We start from the raw sequence: 14,019 nt of genomic DNA on the forward strand, positions 1-14,019 counted from the left end.
TTTTATTTTAGTTTAGGGTGGTATCAGCCGGCCATGGGAGCGGGAGAGAATCTGGCACAGAATACGCCGTGTGAAGATTGGGATGTCTCTTGCATTCTCCATGCCTGCCTCTCACTTGGAGAATAGATGCCCTGTGATCGGCGTTTGAGCTCCTCGGGAATTACACCTGCTGCACGGTCCTGCCAAATGCGCTTTGCAAATAAAACTCAGTTGATCATTCACCATGTTCACTTGTTTTAGCACTTCATCCTACCGCAGGGCTTGAACACCCGAGGCTGGGTGAACAGACCATTCCACGATTCACCCACTTTAACTTGCTCCTCCTGCCAGGTCTAAAAGTAAAAGGATAATTCAGGGAAAGGGTCATATAAAACTAAGGGGTCCGTACTGGGCCAAGGACAGTTATTTTCCATGAAGAGAAAGAATTGTAAGTGTTGGCTATCTTCTACATTTACCCATTGTGCAAGACAAGTAGACTTGCACAAGTCTTGGATAACCACTACAAGCAGGAGGAACAATATCTTACAGATTACTTTATTACTCATATTAGAGTACCTGGTATGAATATTTAAGCCTCTCTGATAGAAACCACAATTATTTTACATTGATGGATCCCACTGAATTAATTATTGAGTGGTAACAAGGTTGTCACTAGATGACACAGCAGTGAGGTCCTTTTCAACAATGTCTTTTGAAAAAAATGCTGTGGGTAAGGGTCAGGGGAGTTTTGGCTGTGCCTTTTTTCCACTCCTCTCCCCCTCCCCAAGACAAAGGTGGGCTTAGTGAAAGGAGAAAATAATTTGTCTGGTTACATCCTCTTCTGACAAGTTGTTTCAGAGGAGCCGAGATGCCCTGAGAGGTCTGTGGGAAATACAGATGGGCCCTTTAAAGTGTCAAGCTTTCCTGTAGAACTACAGCTTTCCACTGACAAATCAGCTCCGCAGGGGCTTCGCCAGATAGTTTACCTTAACCAGCCACCAGATAGCAGACCCGTACAGAAATTTTCCCATTCCCTTCACACCCTGTACTGAGCTCAAACCAGCTTATAATGTACACGTCTGATGGAATAGCAGGAGAGAAAACAGGGATGTCAGCAACGAAATGCTCCCTGACTGCAATGGCAGGAGCCTCAACCTCCGAGCTGATGGGCTGACAGACAGGGAAGCAGCTTCGCTCTTAACTTGAGCACAGTCTGTTCCAACAAGCTTACTTGAAATGCTGGGAAGGAACACACTAGGATCTGTGAGCTATTTCAGCTCCTACCCGTGCAAGTTTTCTCAGACACTTTCCTTCTACTTACCCTTCGCAGAAAACATTGTAGTGTTCCCAGACTGCATCAACGACAGCGCAGTGGAGAGGAAGTTATTTGCACTTCCTCATCTGGACAAGCTTAGTCCTGCCTTACAAGTACTTACTGCCTTTAAGGTGCCAGATCCCACTATCTCTACTTTACATACTGAAGCCTAACACATTTAGTAAGGAGGTGTATTAAGTATGGCCACTCCTCTCATTGAAATTTGACCACAAACAGCTCTGTGGGTTTTATTCGCATTTATGGGATCCTATTATTTTGCTGCTACACTGTTGATAAACATCAGTATTATCAAACCGTGTATTTCAGGATTCTCACATATATGGTCCCAGGCTCTGAGACTTTCAGTCCTCTCCTGAGATTCTCTGCCTTTTCAAGACCAAGAGTTATAATGAATGAACAGACACGCCTCACCTCACGCACACTATGCACACACACATGCAAGGAACTGCATTTCAACTATGCAGTTTTCAAAAATTCTCAATTTTTTTTTGCCAATTCCAGCAGAGCTAGAGCTGGGAGGGACAGGGCGGGGGGAATTTCTGGAAATCCAGTCCAATTTAGAGAAGCCTTTAATTACAAAGCAGGGAATTTCACCATCATTCTCTTGCACCATTTTTAAGTTGCAGACACTCACCTCTATCAACCTTTCTTCTTACAGGCCATGCTGACAGACTGGAGGGCATGAGTTTCATTCCAGCTTCAGAGCAACCCATGGCAAGAGAGGAAGGAGACCCTCGGCTGCAGTTAATCCCACACTTCCCATTCTGCTGCCGACAGGATCCCATCCCCCTTCTCCCCACGCGCTCCAGATACTAAGGGAGAGCAAGCCGGGCTGCCTAGCAAACACCACCCTGGGAAGAGCTAAACTGCACTGCGATCCCATCTCCTCCCTTCGATCAACCACACTTCCCACCTAAGCCTTGAAAATGAAGAGCTGGTCAGGCTCAGCGGAGTCAGACTTCTGTGTCAGGGGAGGCAGAAGGGCAGGTTTTGAGAGCAGACCCTGACGCCCCCTCTCCCCCTCTTCGCTCCAGCCAGTTCTCAGTACCGGGAATCACTATCAGCTGAATCATTTTGTCCGACTTGTTCCCTTTGTGAAACACGCCCTCTGGGTTCAGATCAGCTCTCTGGCTTGAGACTTGACTCTCTCGGCTCCCCTGCAAGGAGAAAGTGACATCAACATTATTCTCACAGTTTTATTTGTAAAGGACATAGCATGAAAAGCTGTATTTCAATGTACTTCAAAACCTGAAAAACCCATGTCAGTTTGTGGTATGTATGTTAAAGTGCTTGATATTAACAATACTTTTACTAATGTCGTCTTGAAAATAATCCAGTTCTTATTCAGTTAGTAATAATGTAAAGACAAAATATACTTAATGGAGACATTTAAGGATCATTTTAAGCTATACAGGGCACATTTGTACATTTCAAGTGTAACATACAATTCTTCCCCTTAAGATGCACACCTTCATTTGATTGAAAGAAGGAATTTTATCAAATACGCCGTTGTGCAACTATTCTAAAAAGACATCTTTGAACAGTGATATCTAATTACACAAACCAACTTGGAATAAACATAAGTAGATTTTTCACTAAACAGTAGAATTTAATTCATTTCAGAGAATTATAAATACACATTTTGTACATAGTGAGGCATTTGAATCTCTGACTCTCTCAAGTTACCGTGCTGGATGTTAGTATAACAGGATTATGCAAACTCAGACATCTGCAGACGGGTATTGGATGGGAGGATTTTATTTTTTAACTAAAAAGCAGATACCAGAGAGCTTTGGTCTTTTCCAAGATTCCCTTTCTCAACCAAAGAAGGTGCTTTAACACGGAAGTAAAATCTGTGTTAGCTTAGAAGAATCCTGGTGGGTTTCTCACCATTCTAGTGGACAGAATTATTTCTGTAAACCTTACAGAAAAAACCTCATAGAAAAAACCTCACAGTTTCCAATAAACAAAAGTGGTCTACTAAAAAAAAAAAAATCATACATGGTAGAATAAAAATTCACTACAAAGAATCGTACTCCCAGCGTTGTCAAATAACTAGTCTTCTAGGAATCTGAGGCACTCAGCTGTGCCCCTTTCAACACATCTTAAGGTGTTTTATTGCCTACAAGGAAATATTACATACATAATTTTTCTTGTATTAATATGATGTGAAACCTGACAAAACCAAACAAGTCAACACTTGCTGAGAAAGCTGACATGAAGTTGTGTTAAAGTTAAGTGCTAAAGGTTCCTTGATGTAGTTTGAAATGGGGGAAGGCCCTATTTTGAATTTTAAAATTTCTCAGGTTTTGACTTATTTTAACTTAAAGATTTTATGTAGTTATTGCCCTTTTCTCTGAGTGTGGTTTATTCATCTATGCTTGACCTTTAGAGGTGCCCACATTTCTACTTTATCCTGCTTTCACTTAACCCATGAGATGTTGGATGACTGTTACAACTGCTTAAGTCACAGTCTTTGGGGAAGTATGTAGCAGTATACTTTTGCAAAGTATCCAGCTAGCAAACGCAGATGATGCTGCAAAGAAATCCAAGGACTAAAGAGGTTATTATTTCAGAGGAATGAAAGTCACTTAGGCTGGGTTGGGCATGAAAAACTCATGTATAGCAGTCATTAGACATAAAAGGCCTGAGTTGTAATAGAAATCAAAACATCCTAAGCAGTCATTACCAAATAATGCTGTCACATGGCTTCTGCTGCTAAATGTATAATTTATTGATAGAGTTAAGTACTAGGGATGCATTTTCAATTGCTGCTGAAGGGTTGTCATGCATCTTCTGCTGACTTCAAGCTGATTTGCCTGGCCACACAGAAAACCCTAATACCCCAAATTTCACATTTCTAGCAATGTAAGAGATTTCTCACAGCTGTGGGCTCTGGCTACTACCTCATGACACCATTCGCAGCCTTTATGTTAGTTACTCATACCCACAGCAGTGACATGGCAGTGCTGCCTACTGTATTTGGGATGAGTTTAGTCAGTTTAAGGAAGTACAAGCCCAGGAGGAAAGAACGGTTATTAAAAGCTGGAACCCTCATTAAAGTCAACAACTCCTGAGAGTGTTATTTTACTTCCTTCTTTGAAACAAAAAGACTTCTACGACATAAACCTCTCCCTTCTAATGAAATAAAGTCACTCAAAGAGTTTTCTTCTCGCTGGGAATATCACATGAAACTTTGACACTGAAGTGAGTGCTGTTATAAGAACTGGACAGCAGAAGGACCACAGGAAAGTAGAGCAGCTTGACAAAGGCAGGTGAGAAAGCAAACCCTAATTTTCATCTTCTTTCCTTTTTCTTAGCTCTCATCTCTCTCTCCACCATGTGCACACTATATTGAGACCTGCTACTGCCCACCGTTCTCAAGTCCCTCCTGATGCCACTTGAGAGCACAGTGCGAGGCAATCACTGACAGTACCAGTTAGGGGCCCTTCCCAAGCCACAGCCAGCAGTGAGACATCCACAGAAATCCACTGATGAAATGGCCGAGATCACAGGGCGTAACAAGTGGAAACAAAACACCTATATTTAAACTAACCTCCAAAAACTAAAACCAGATGAAGCTGACTGTGCCCTCAGATCCTTCCAACTCCCATCTACAAGAGTGAAAAATACACTCTGTATTTGCTGCATGGTATCCACAAGATGATTTTAATGCAATCTCCTGCTAAATTTTTAAGGTACGGGATTTCAGTTGCTCTCAGTTCCTCTTCAAGAGCTGTATCTGTATATACATGCTGTATCACATTAACTGGAAAGAGTGTAGGAGAGGAGCCTCAAAATACCAAAGTGAGATTCTTTTTTCCCTGCTTTTTCTTAATTCCTGTCTTTTTTATCTTGTAGCTGGAGAATTAAAAAAAAAAAAAAAAAAAAAAATCAAAGATCCTGTACTTCCTAGGAACACTCATTCTGTGGGATAAAGGAAGACTCATAATCTGTCAGCATTTCAAAACCAGCTGATACAGTTCAGTAGCACAGCAACATCAATGTTTGTGGCTCTACAGCAATGATTCTTCTCAAGAATAGCAAGAATTTGGTACGAACCAAATTCCTCAACATGGGGAAATAAAAAAAAAAAAGGCATCCACAACACAAACTGGGTGAGGGGGAATCATCAGAACATCTAGACAGGCAAGGGATACACCGGGCGAGTCAAGCAAGCCATCACTGCCCATCTCAGGCTGCAGCAGCACCCCTTAAACAGGTCTCTCGTACGCTCAGGCTCCGAGGCTGACAGCAGCCCTCCTCGCCAGTGCTTAAGCATTTCAACACTTGTCTCCTCTTTTGGAGATCAACAGAAGTGACACAAAAGACCTTACAGAGAACAAATGATGACTCTCAACTTCCATGCATGGAAAGGGTTGAGTCTTTGAACAAACAAAAAACTAAGAGAGACCATGTACAATAGGGTAAAACAGCATATGCTTACAACATTCCCAAGAGTGTGACAATCACAATGGCTACATAAAGATATTTGCTGTATTAATTTGCAATACCTGAAAAAAGCCCTGCTGAGTTTGCGCTGTATTTACACATTGATTGGCTTCTTCCTTGCAAGCAAGTAGTGGCATCCCTTCCCACCTCGGTCCTTCCCTCCCCCAGTCCTTCCCCTGGGTTTAAGCTACTCATAGTCAGAACAAGAACATTCAGTCTAAGAAAAATTTCTTAGAGTAATATAATTTCTTAAAGAAGATAGCATATTTACACACATCTAACACATGAAAATACTCTATTTTATACTAAATTTCTGTTTCAAATAAACTACAATACTGCATCTTAGCTTTCTGCAGCTTTAGAGGACAGTCCCCATTGGGCACAAACTGGGCTTCCCACTCCCGCTTCAACCGGCAGCTTTGCCTTACAGTGGTGCACTACCATCGCGTTCAAGTCCTGACAGGACTCCAGTTGTGGTTTGCTTGCTTGGGAAAGGAATAATGAAGTTCTCAGCAAAGCCATGCTAAACATCCACTCCTTTAATGAGCGATCCTTCTAGGATGATGTTGAAATCTTGCAGTGTCTGTAGGACTCGGATAAGGGAGTTGACAGTCATGCGGTCCCGTAGGAGAGCGTTCTCCTCATACATCCTTGTAATGGGCGGGCACTCTGCCAGCAATGGGATCCACTGGGAGAGCAAGTGGTCCCTGCAAAGGGGATGAAAGGAATTATTTTAGCACCAGGTACAACAGATCTCAAACTGGAATTCTTCTCCAAGAGCACAACTCAAAACATGCAAGTCTCTTTTTGCGGGTGACGCATGTTGTCTGCACATAAAAGTTTCCTGGGTGAACATAACTCTTGATTTTGTTAGTAGAATACAGGTAATGAAACACACTGTAGGAGTGAAGATGGAAAGATATCAGCAGAATTGAGCAGTTGACTTCGGAAGAATTCAGCAATGTTTTCAGATCAGGAACAGGGAAAGTAAAAGTCAGGAAAAACCAATAGACTGTTTTCCAACTGGTTTTCCATGTATCCAGAGAGACAAGACAAAAACGGTACTTCTAGACATACCAACTTCCACCCTCCAAACTACAGCTAACCCCCCCCACCCCTCCCCAGGTGCAAGACAGAAAGATTAATCTAGACTAGTTTTGTCAAAATTATAACAGACATCTCATTTTCATTGGCAAAGTGATTCAATGAGGATTCAGAAATGCACCAACTCTTGCAAAGGAACTCTGCATTCCAAAGCCAGCACTTTATCAAAAATACAATTTTAAGACAGACTTCATACATATAACTGTCAAGTTAACAGTTATAAAGGAGCTTAAAATATTTTTAGCAGTTTAGACACTAGCCATGTATCATTACAGCTTCTTTGCTCCAATTTTTCATGTGGTATTAAAGCTGCTTCAAATGACTACTGGATAATAAATAGGTATGAGATGTCTTAAAATGGGAAACTAAAGGTAGCAACAACAGTGTAAAAATAATATTCTAGTCGAATGCAAGAGGACAGATATAACGAAGAGCAGTTAGGTACCTTGTCCCCAGGCAAACCAGAATTTGGAATTTGCCGTCCTTTCCAATGTTCCTTGGAGCCGTATTGATGGCATTCACATAATGACAGAAGGTTTTGCATGAAGATCTCTGAAGCAAAAGGGCCTCCTCATTGTCTCCAATCTGGTCGCTGGTTTCGAAATAAGCAACAGCTTTCTCTGTGGTAGGGAGCAAATCAGAACCCAGTGAGCAGAAGTACTTCATTGTGACACAGAATTACAGAAGGGAATCCTTAAAGAAAAACAACCTGCTCAGAGCTATTGCACAGTTTATATGTGGGTTCCTCACTCTGAGCCCCATAAGGAGGTGGTGATCTCCACCTTTGCTACACAGCAGTGGTCAGCAGACTGGCTGACATCTAACACAGGGAGGTAGCACCAAGGAGCTGCACCAGAGTACCTGTTCATGGTTTCATTGTTAAGTGATACCATCAGCTTTGATTTTTCACCTGTCTGAGTAAGCACTTACCCTCAGGCCAAGTATCTCAACTTGCAAGCCTGTTTTAAGAGAGTAAGTACATCTTAAATTACTGCAACATAGGCCTACAGATAAGCAGCACCAGAAGACCAGTGCAGTGATAAGGAGAGTTCTCATAAACAACTAGAAATCTAAACCTTTCACTTGATGCCCTTTCCTAACTCTCCCCCTAACATTGATTGCTACTCTACCCCAACTTCCAGCCTACCTTCTTTCTGGGTAGAAAAGCAGCTATGTGAACGCCTATGAACAAGTTACTAAAATTTGAAGTGCTTTTCAATTTCTGCAGAGATTCACACTCATGCCTTTTTCTACAGAGTTCAGTATTTCTCATCTTCCATCCTGTTTCTCATTGACTTTAAGCCATCTGGAGCAGGTGCTCAGCAGGAACAAATGGCATCCTAGCTGATGTGAATCCGAGGTCTGTGCGTAAGTAGTCATTTTGCCCTAATCTTTTTTCTTCAGTCTCCAAGATCACACACCATCTTACCTATGAAATCCCAGATGAAGACATTCTTATGAAAAATGCGAGCTGATTTGAATCCATGGTGGAAAACCTGCTCTAGTGCTGCAACCAGACCGTTTTCTCCACACAGCAGAATGGTAAGGCTCCCTCTCTGTGGGAACAGGAGAGTCTGTAAGTACAACTTGCCTTGTTTGTATGCCAGGAGCTTCATATCTAAAGGCTAATAGTCTCTACTGATACTTCAGTTCCATTTCTGTTTATAAAAATATTTACATGCATTGTAGCTACCAGACAAGCAATGAAAAGTAGGAAGTACCTCTTTCTCTGGCTTGTGAAAATGTTTCACAATATTGTTCACGGCTTCCCCGATTCCCTCTTGGATCTGTCCCGCATTAGGTTCTGTTAAATGATGGAGAGCATACTAGCTGGAGATACCAACTTTAAAACATTTATCAGATTCTCATGATAACATAACTTGAACAGCAGGAATTATTCTGTATCTATAACAGTGTTCAGGTAACCATTTGTCTTGAGTAAACCTGAGCCTTAATTACAAGCAACTGATGAGCAACCCTGGAATAGTCAAATCACCTTACTTAAAAATGCACAACCCAAGGATCTGGCTTGATAAATATTTTATTTGAGTTAATCACATCTTGCTCATCATATAGAGTACAGCAACCCTCACCCGAAGAGACACAGGCCCAGTCATTTCATTCATTCACTTCTACGTGACAGAGGCCAGAAAACCCAGCACTCATTCATTCCTGACTTGAACCTACAATGTTTTATTGAGCCAAAGTAAGTATCTATTTTAGGCGCTTGTCTAGCCATTGTACCAGTGTGAGGGCCCACAGGCAGAGAATATTTGTTATGAATGGTTCCAAGAGTAAGTTATCTTCTGTGTTAAAATGTATGTCGTATTTCTGCTCTGAATCTGCTTAGCTGTATGCCTCTGCTACTGAATCATGCTATGCCTTCACCTGCTACCATCTCATCTTCCTGTGCAGGTACCTGCAGAGAACTATCTAGCCCCTCATTCACTTTCTGATTAAAACAGACTGAACTTTTAAAACTTCATTTTAAGCAGATGTTTTCCAGACTTCAATTATTTTCATGGTTTTTCTATGAGACCTGTCTAGTTTTTTCATACATATGTAGACTACTATTAGCTTGTCCTACAATTGTTATTTTGGAAGCACAGAGTAACTCAGTATCATTTTAGTACACAGTGACCTCCACAGTCTTTGTCAAGTCTAACACAGAGCCTCACGTAGCTCACAAGACAAATTAATTATTGGGTCTTAGCGTTCTCAGATCCGAGGAAATGCTCTGGTGCTCACTCCCTCAGCTAACATGGACTCACATATGTGAAGAGCTGCAGTGGTCCCATGGTGGTTTTTAAATGCTGCATCACTCTTGGAGGCTAATTTTATCTTGCTTGACATTTCAGCAGTCATGTCCTCTAATTTTACAGGAGCTGGACACATTTATGAACAGGATCTACACTGTGCTCATCTGTATGCTTTAGCAGAGAATGCCTCAGGTGGCCCTTACAGTCCCGTGTCCTGTTGTAGCCAGGTGCAGTTACTCATAAAAGCTGATTTTAGGGATGTTGATGTCCCCTAGGGTCCCTCTGGAGATGTGCTCCTCTAGAAGTCAGTTCACAGCATCCACATCAGGCTCTGAACAGCCCTTCAGGGAGGACTGTCTTCCCACTGACTGCAAAGCGAGCCGGGAAGCTGAACACCATCAGCTACTGCAAATTCTGCTGCCTCCTCCTCCTCCTCCCTCATCTCATGTCTCCATGCTCCAAGGAAAGAAATTATTATCTCTCACTGTGAAATGGGAACACTGAAAGAGGCAGTGTGTACAGTCACAGATCAAGCTGCAGAGACACAAAACGGGGCAGGAAAACCTCATCAGCTCACAGCTGTTCCTCTGCACCAAGCCTTGCTTTGGTAGGAGCTTTCCTCTTCACAGGACCTTTATTTCTCAGCAGTTGCTGCCCCCTTCTCTAGGGCCCTGGGGAGAAAGGAAAGGACTTACTGGTGTTCTTCCCTGTGAGGGATGTGATGCTCAGTCGTCGAGCCGTGGTAGGAGATTTCTGCTGGGGTGGGGTACGGCACTGCTTTCCCAGCTCTTCGTCAGACGTGAAGGACACCAGCTCTCCGATGAGTATTCGCTCCAAACTGCCATCGTCAACGCCCTTTCCCAGCCATCGCCCGCAGGGAAACCTGCCACGCAGCCAGCACAGGCACAGGTCAGCCACACAAGTCTAGCTTGATCTCAAAGTTAGAGGGACAGCTAGAACCCACGCACGGGTCAGTCACACAAGTCTAGCTTGATCTCAAAGTTAGAGGGACAGCTAGCACCCACGAATGCTGCTAACGGGCAGGGAATGCTCTGAAGCCAGAAACTTTTCACAAGCCAGAACTCAGCAGGCAGCATCCCCTGCACCACAACTGATGTGACCAAACCAGAAAACTACATTCCCCTCCATCCTTAGGAAAAGGGAAATACGCAAAGCTTGCATGAAAGCATGGCACAACAGAAAGCATTATACACATATTTCATGGGCTGCATCTTGATTTCTGCTGGGTTACTTTTCCCTTGCAACTGATGTTCAGCCTTTACAAATATTGTGATGATGAACAATTAAATCTCCACATAGAGTTCCCACCCAACAGAAGCTGTGACATCTCCTCACACTCAAACTCAAGCCTCACCTCACCTTGTATGGCTGTACTTTTTTGACCTCATTCACAGTCTTAATGAAATCTATGCACATGTCCATACCCCCTGTGCTTGTACCCCATTTCCTCCTTTCCCTCACACACCTTGGCCAGCCCTGAGCCCTGGAGCTCACCTCTCTGAATTATAGTTTTCCAAGTCCACATTTAGAAAAAAAATTAAGTCTGCTTAGCCAGATGTTTTGTAAAACCAGTGATGAGTTAGGAGATCATTTTGACACAAGAGGTATGTACTCAATGGAAGATTAAGAAATCATCAAAACCTTTTATTTTCTTGTAATCTGAGTTTCTATACATTTGTTACAGTACTTAAACACCTGAACATTTTTTAAAAGAAGCCAGAAATTTCTCCTAAACTATCAATCCAACTCTTGGGGGTTTAAACAGTTCACTTATGAACAATTTTACCACACTACTTTAAATCAAGAGATTTAATTATTCAACACAAACATATGAATTGCTTCAAAAGTATCCATACTGTCTGTCCTGTCTCAGAGTGGTGCAAAGAAAATCCAACATTCAAGTCTCATTTAATATTTATCAGATTATTTGACTTCAACTAGGGCTTCTGAAATGAGAGAACCGGGTGTGGGGGAGACCAGCACAACCCTGTTGGGTACCCAGATCAGCCCACAGTGCTCTATCAGCTGAGGAGAAGACGAATGCCTTCTTGTTTTCCCAAGATTTAACAAGTAGGGATTTCAGACAAAGAAAATTAAAACTTGTTGCTTACTTGTACGTGTGTCCTGTTATTTCATTTCTGACCATGACACAATCAACCAGCCACTTGGCTAGTAGCCCTGAGTTGTCATGACCAATCTGAACAGTCGTCAGCTTCCCTAAATTCTGGCACTGAAATGAATAACAATTTTTACTTAATTTAAAAAACAATAGACAGCACACACACTCCACCCCCCACCCCCCATGGACACATATGGTCTCAAATGTATGTTTTTATTCAGTTTCCTTTGATTTATACAACAAGTATTTTCAATGAAACGTGCAAAATGCTTTGAAAAGCAGAATAATTATTTCAACACAGGAGAAAATAAGTACCTTGAAATAAAACTATTAAAAGCTTATGAAGAGATTACAATTCTTTGTTGTGAGCACTCTGAATATTTCTGAGAAGTGTTAATTACCAACTTCTGAGCTAAGGTGATAAAAAGGTGTGTTTTTGTGGAAGAAATAGATCTTCAGTACAACCAGCTTTAAAAAAAATGCATTTTGAGCACACCACTGACCTTCAGCTGACTCACGCTACACTATGAAGCAGTCCCTAGATCCTTTATTCTTTTCAGAAATCGATTTGATTTTTGTTGGGCAAGACAAAAATCACTAACATGAGACTCTTAACATCACAAAGAGACAGAACAAGGAAAACAAGGGACTGTGAATTCCAGTGTAATATGTAATTGTAGGTGGGGCTGGCAGCAACATCTATTAACGTCACCTAAACACTTCTCTTGCAAGACTTTGGTTTTCATTACTTCTAATACTGCCAAACAAGCAGCTCGGGCTGACATTTTCCACAGTGGGTGGCTACCCAAGTTGATATTTTAGGAAAGCTTCAGCCAAAGGAATAATCCAAAACAGTGTTAGTGTGGTCCTCAGAAATGTCTAAATACATTATTTTGCTTGTTAGAAGTCTGGAGATCTTTTCTACGGGACACTACTATCTGAATGAGAGGCAGACATTGTGTCACAAAAATATCCTCTATATCTGTCAAAATCTACCTATATTTAACATGAGGTGTGGGTTGTTCTTTTTTTTTTTGTTTTTTTTTTTCTCCTTTGTTGTTGAAGATCAGCCTGCATATGCTCTATGGATGCAATTTCAGTTCTAGTAGCAGATTTTCGTATGAAATCACTCCTTACTGGCTATGGTATAGCCTGGAGCTACAGAAGCCTGACAGGGGCTTTCCCTGCAACTCCTGCTACCAGCTGCTTTGGGTCGGCACCAAGCCAGGCTGTAACTGATGGGTGGGAAAGCAGAGGAGAAAGCCAGGAAGTCAAACGCAAAGAGAAAACCACCGCATGAAGAGAGCCCGATGGGTTTGGCGGCTCTATGGTTTCCCGGGAGCAGCACCTGAAGCTGAAAGTTGAAGGGCTCAGGCATTAGACTGGCTGGTTGGCAGGAAAGCAGAAATGCTGGAGAAGGAACTGGAGCGGGAGGAGAAGAAATGTGGCACTGGCCAGAGCTAGAAAGAGACTTGGGTGGTGGTAAGTGGGAAGACAGATTGAAAGAAGGGAAAAGAAACTTGGAAGGGGAAAGAGGAGTCAGGAATGAGCCCTGAAAGGTCTGAAATGTGGAAATAGATTGGCTAGGTGAGAAGAACAGCCCTGGGTTGGGGCAGGGACAGCAGTGAACCTGTGACTAAAAGTGGTATGTGCTCACAGAAGGCTTCCATCTAGTACAGGAGGGGCAGGCAGCACTGTTTTCCTGTACGTATTTGAACATACAGCGATCTTGAAAAACCTGGACGGAATCTGAAATGCTGTGATCTTAAGAGAATAAACCCTCACCAAATCAATGCTTATTTAGAAGCGTGTTTAAAATCGAGAAGTAGAATGTAAGGAGCGTGTACTCACCTCAAATGTCATTTCTAGGTGGTTTTTAGGAATCTGCATTACGCCTGTATCTCCTAGTTCTCCTGATACACATATCCACGGGTTTGATGTGGTAATTGCATTACTTAGTTTTTTGATGGGAATGATCACTGACCTATAAGGGATCACTAAGAAGGCAGGGAAAAATACGTTAGTCCTGACTTTTTTTTTTTTTTTTTAAGTGAATTACCCGAGGTAGACAATATTTCCCCTTCAAGACCATTTCAGGAATAAACCACACCTCTCCCTCGAAGGCGAGTCCTCGTCCCATCCCTCAGCCAACCTCAACCAGGAGAACTCCTCCGCTCTCCCCGCGGAGGCCGAGGCGCTCCCCTCACGGGAGCCGCCGCCTCCCTTCCCGCCTCGCCGCCCCCTTCCCG

At 42.5% G+C, this 14,019-nt stretch overlaps 1 protein-coding gene across 4 annotated transcripts in view; it reads right to left on the reverse strand.

The window, feature by feature from the left end:
* Window positions 1–2,497: 2,497 nt before the first annotated feature.
* The window catches only part of DENND5B (DENN domain containing 5B), a 117,821-nt gene continuing 106,299 nt past the window's right edge, over window positions 2,498–14,019 (reverse strand). For all 4 annotated transcript variants that reach the window (XM_042795310.1, XM_042795308.1, XM_042795309.1 and 1 more), the window contains 7 exons: window positions 13,622–13,767; window positions 11,763–11,881; window positions 10,326–10,513; window positions 8,593–8,675; window positions 8,301–8,427; window positions 7,317–7,491; window positions 2,498–6,474 (listed from right to left, as the gene is read on the reverse strand). In XM_042795310.1, coding sequence (XP_042651244.1) covers window positions 6,291–6,474; window positions 7,317–7,491; window positions 8,301–8,427; window positions 8,593–8,675; window positions 10,326–10,513; window positions 11,763–11,881; window positions 13,622–13,767 — 1,022 coding nt within the window. In that variant the 3' untranslated portion in view covers window positions 2,498–6,290. The remainder of the gene's footprint in view (window positions 6,475–7,316; window positions 7,492–8,300; window positions 8,428–8,592; window positions 8,676–10,325; window positions 10,514–11,762; window positions 11,882–13,621; window positions 13,768–14,019) is intronic.

The sequence above is a fragment of the Tyto alba genome, unplaced genomic scaffold (genome assembly GCF_018691265.1).
Source record: "Tyto alba isolate M040663 unplaced genomic scaffold, T.alba_DEE_v4.0 Super-Scaffold_21, whole genome shotgun sequence".
Taxonomy (NCBI): domain Eukaryota; kingdom Metazoa; phylum Chordata; class Aves; order Strigiformes; family Tytonidae; genus Tyto; species Tyto alba.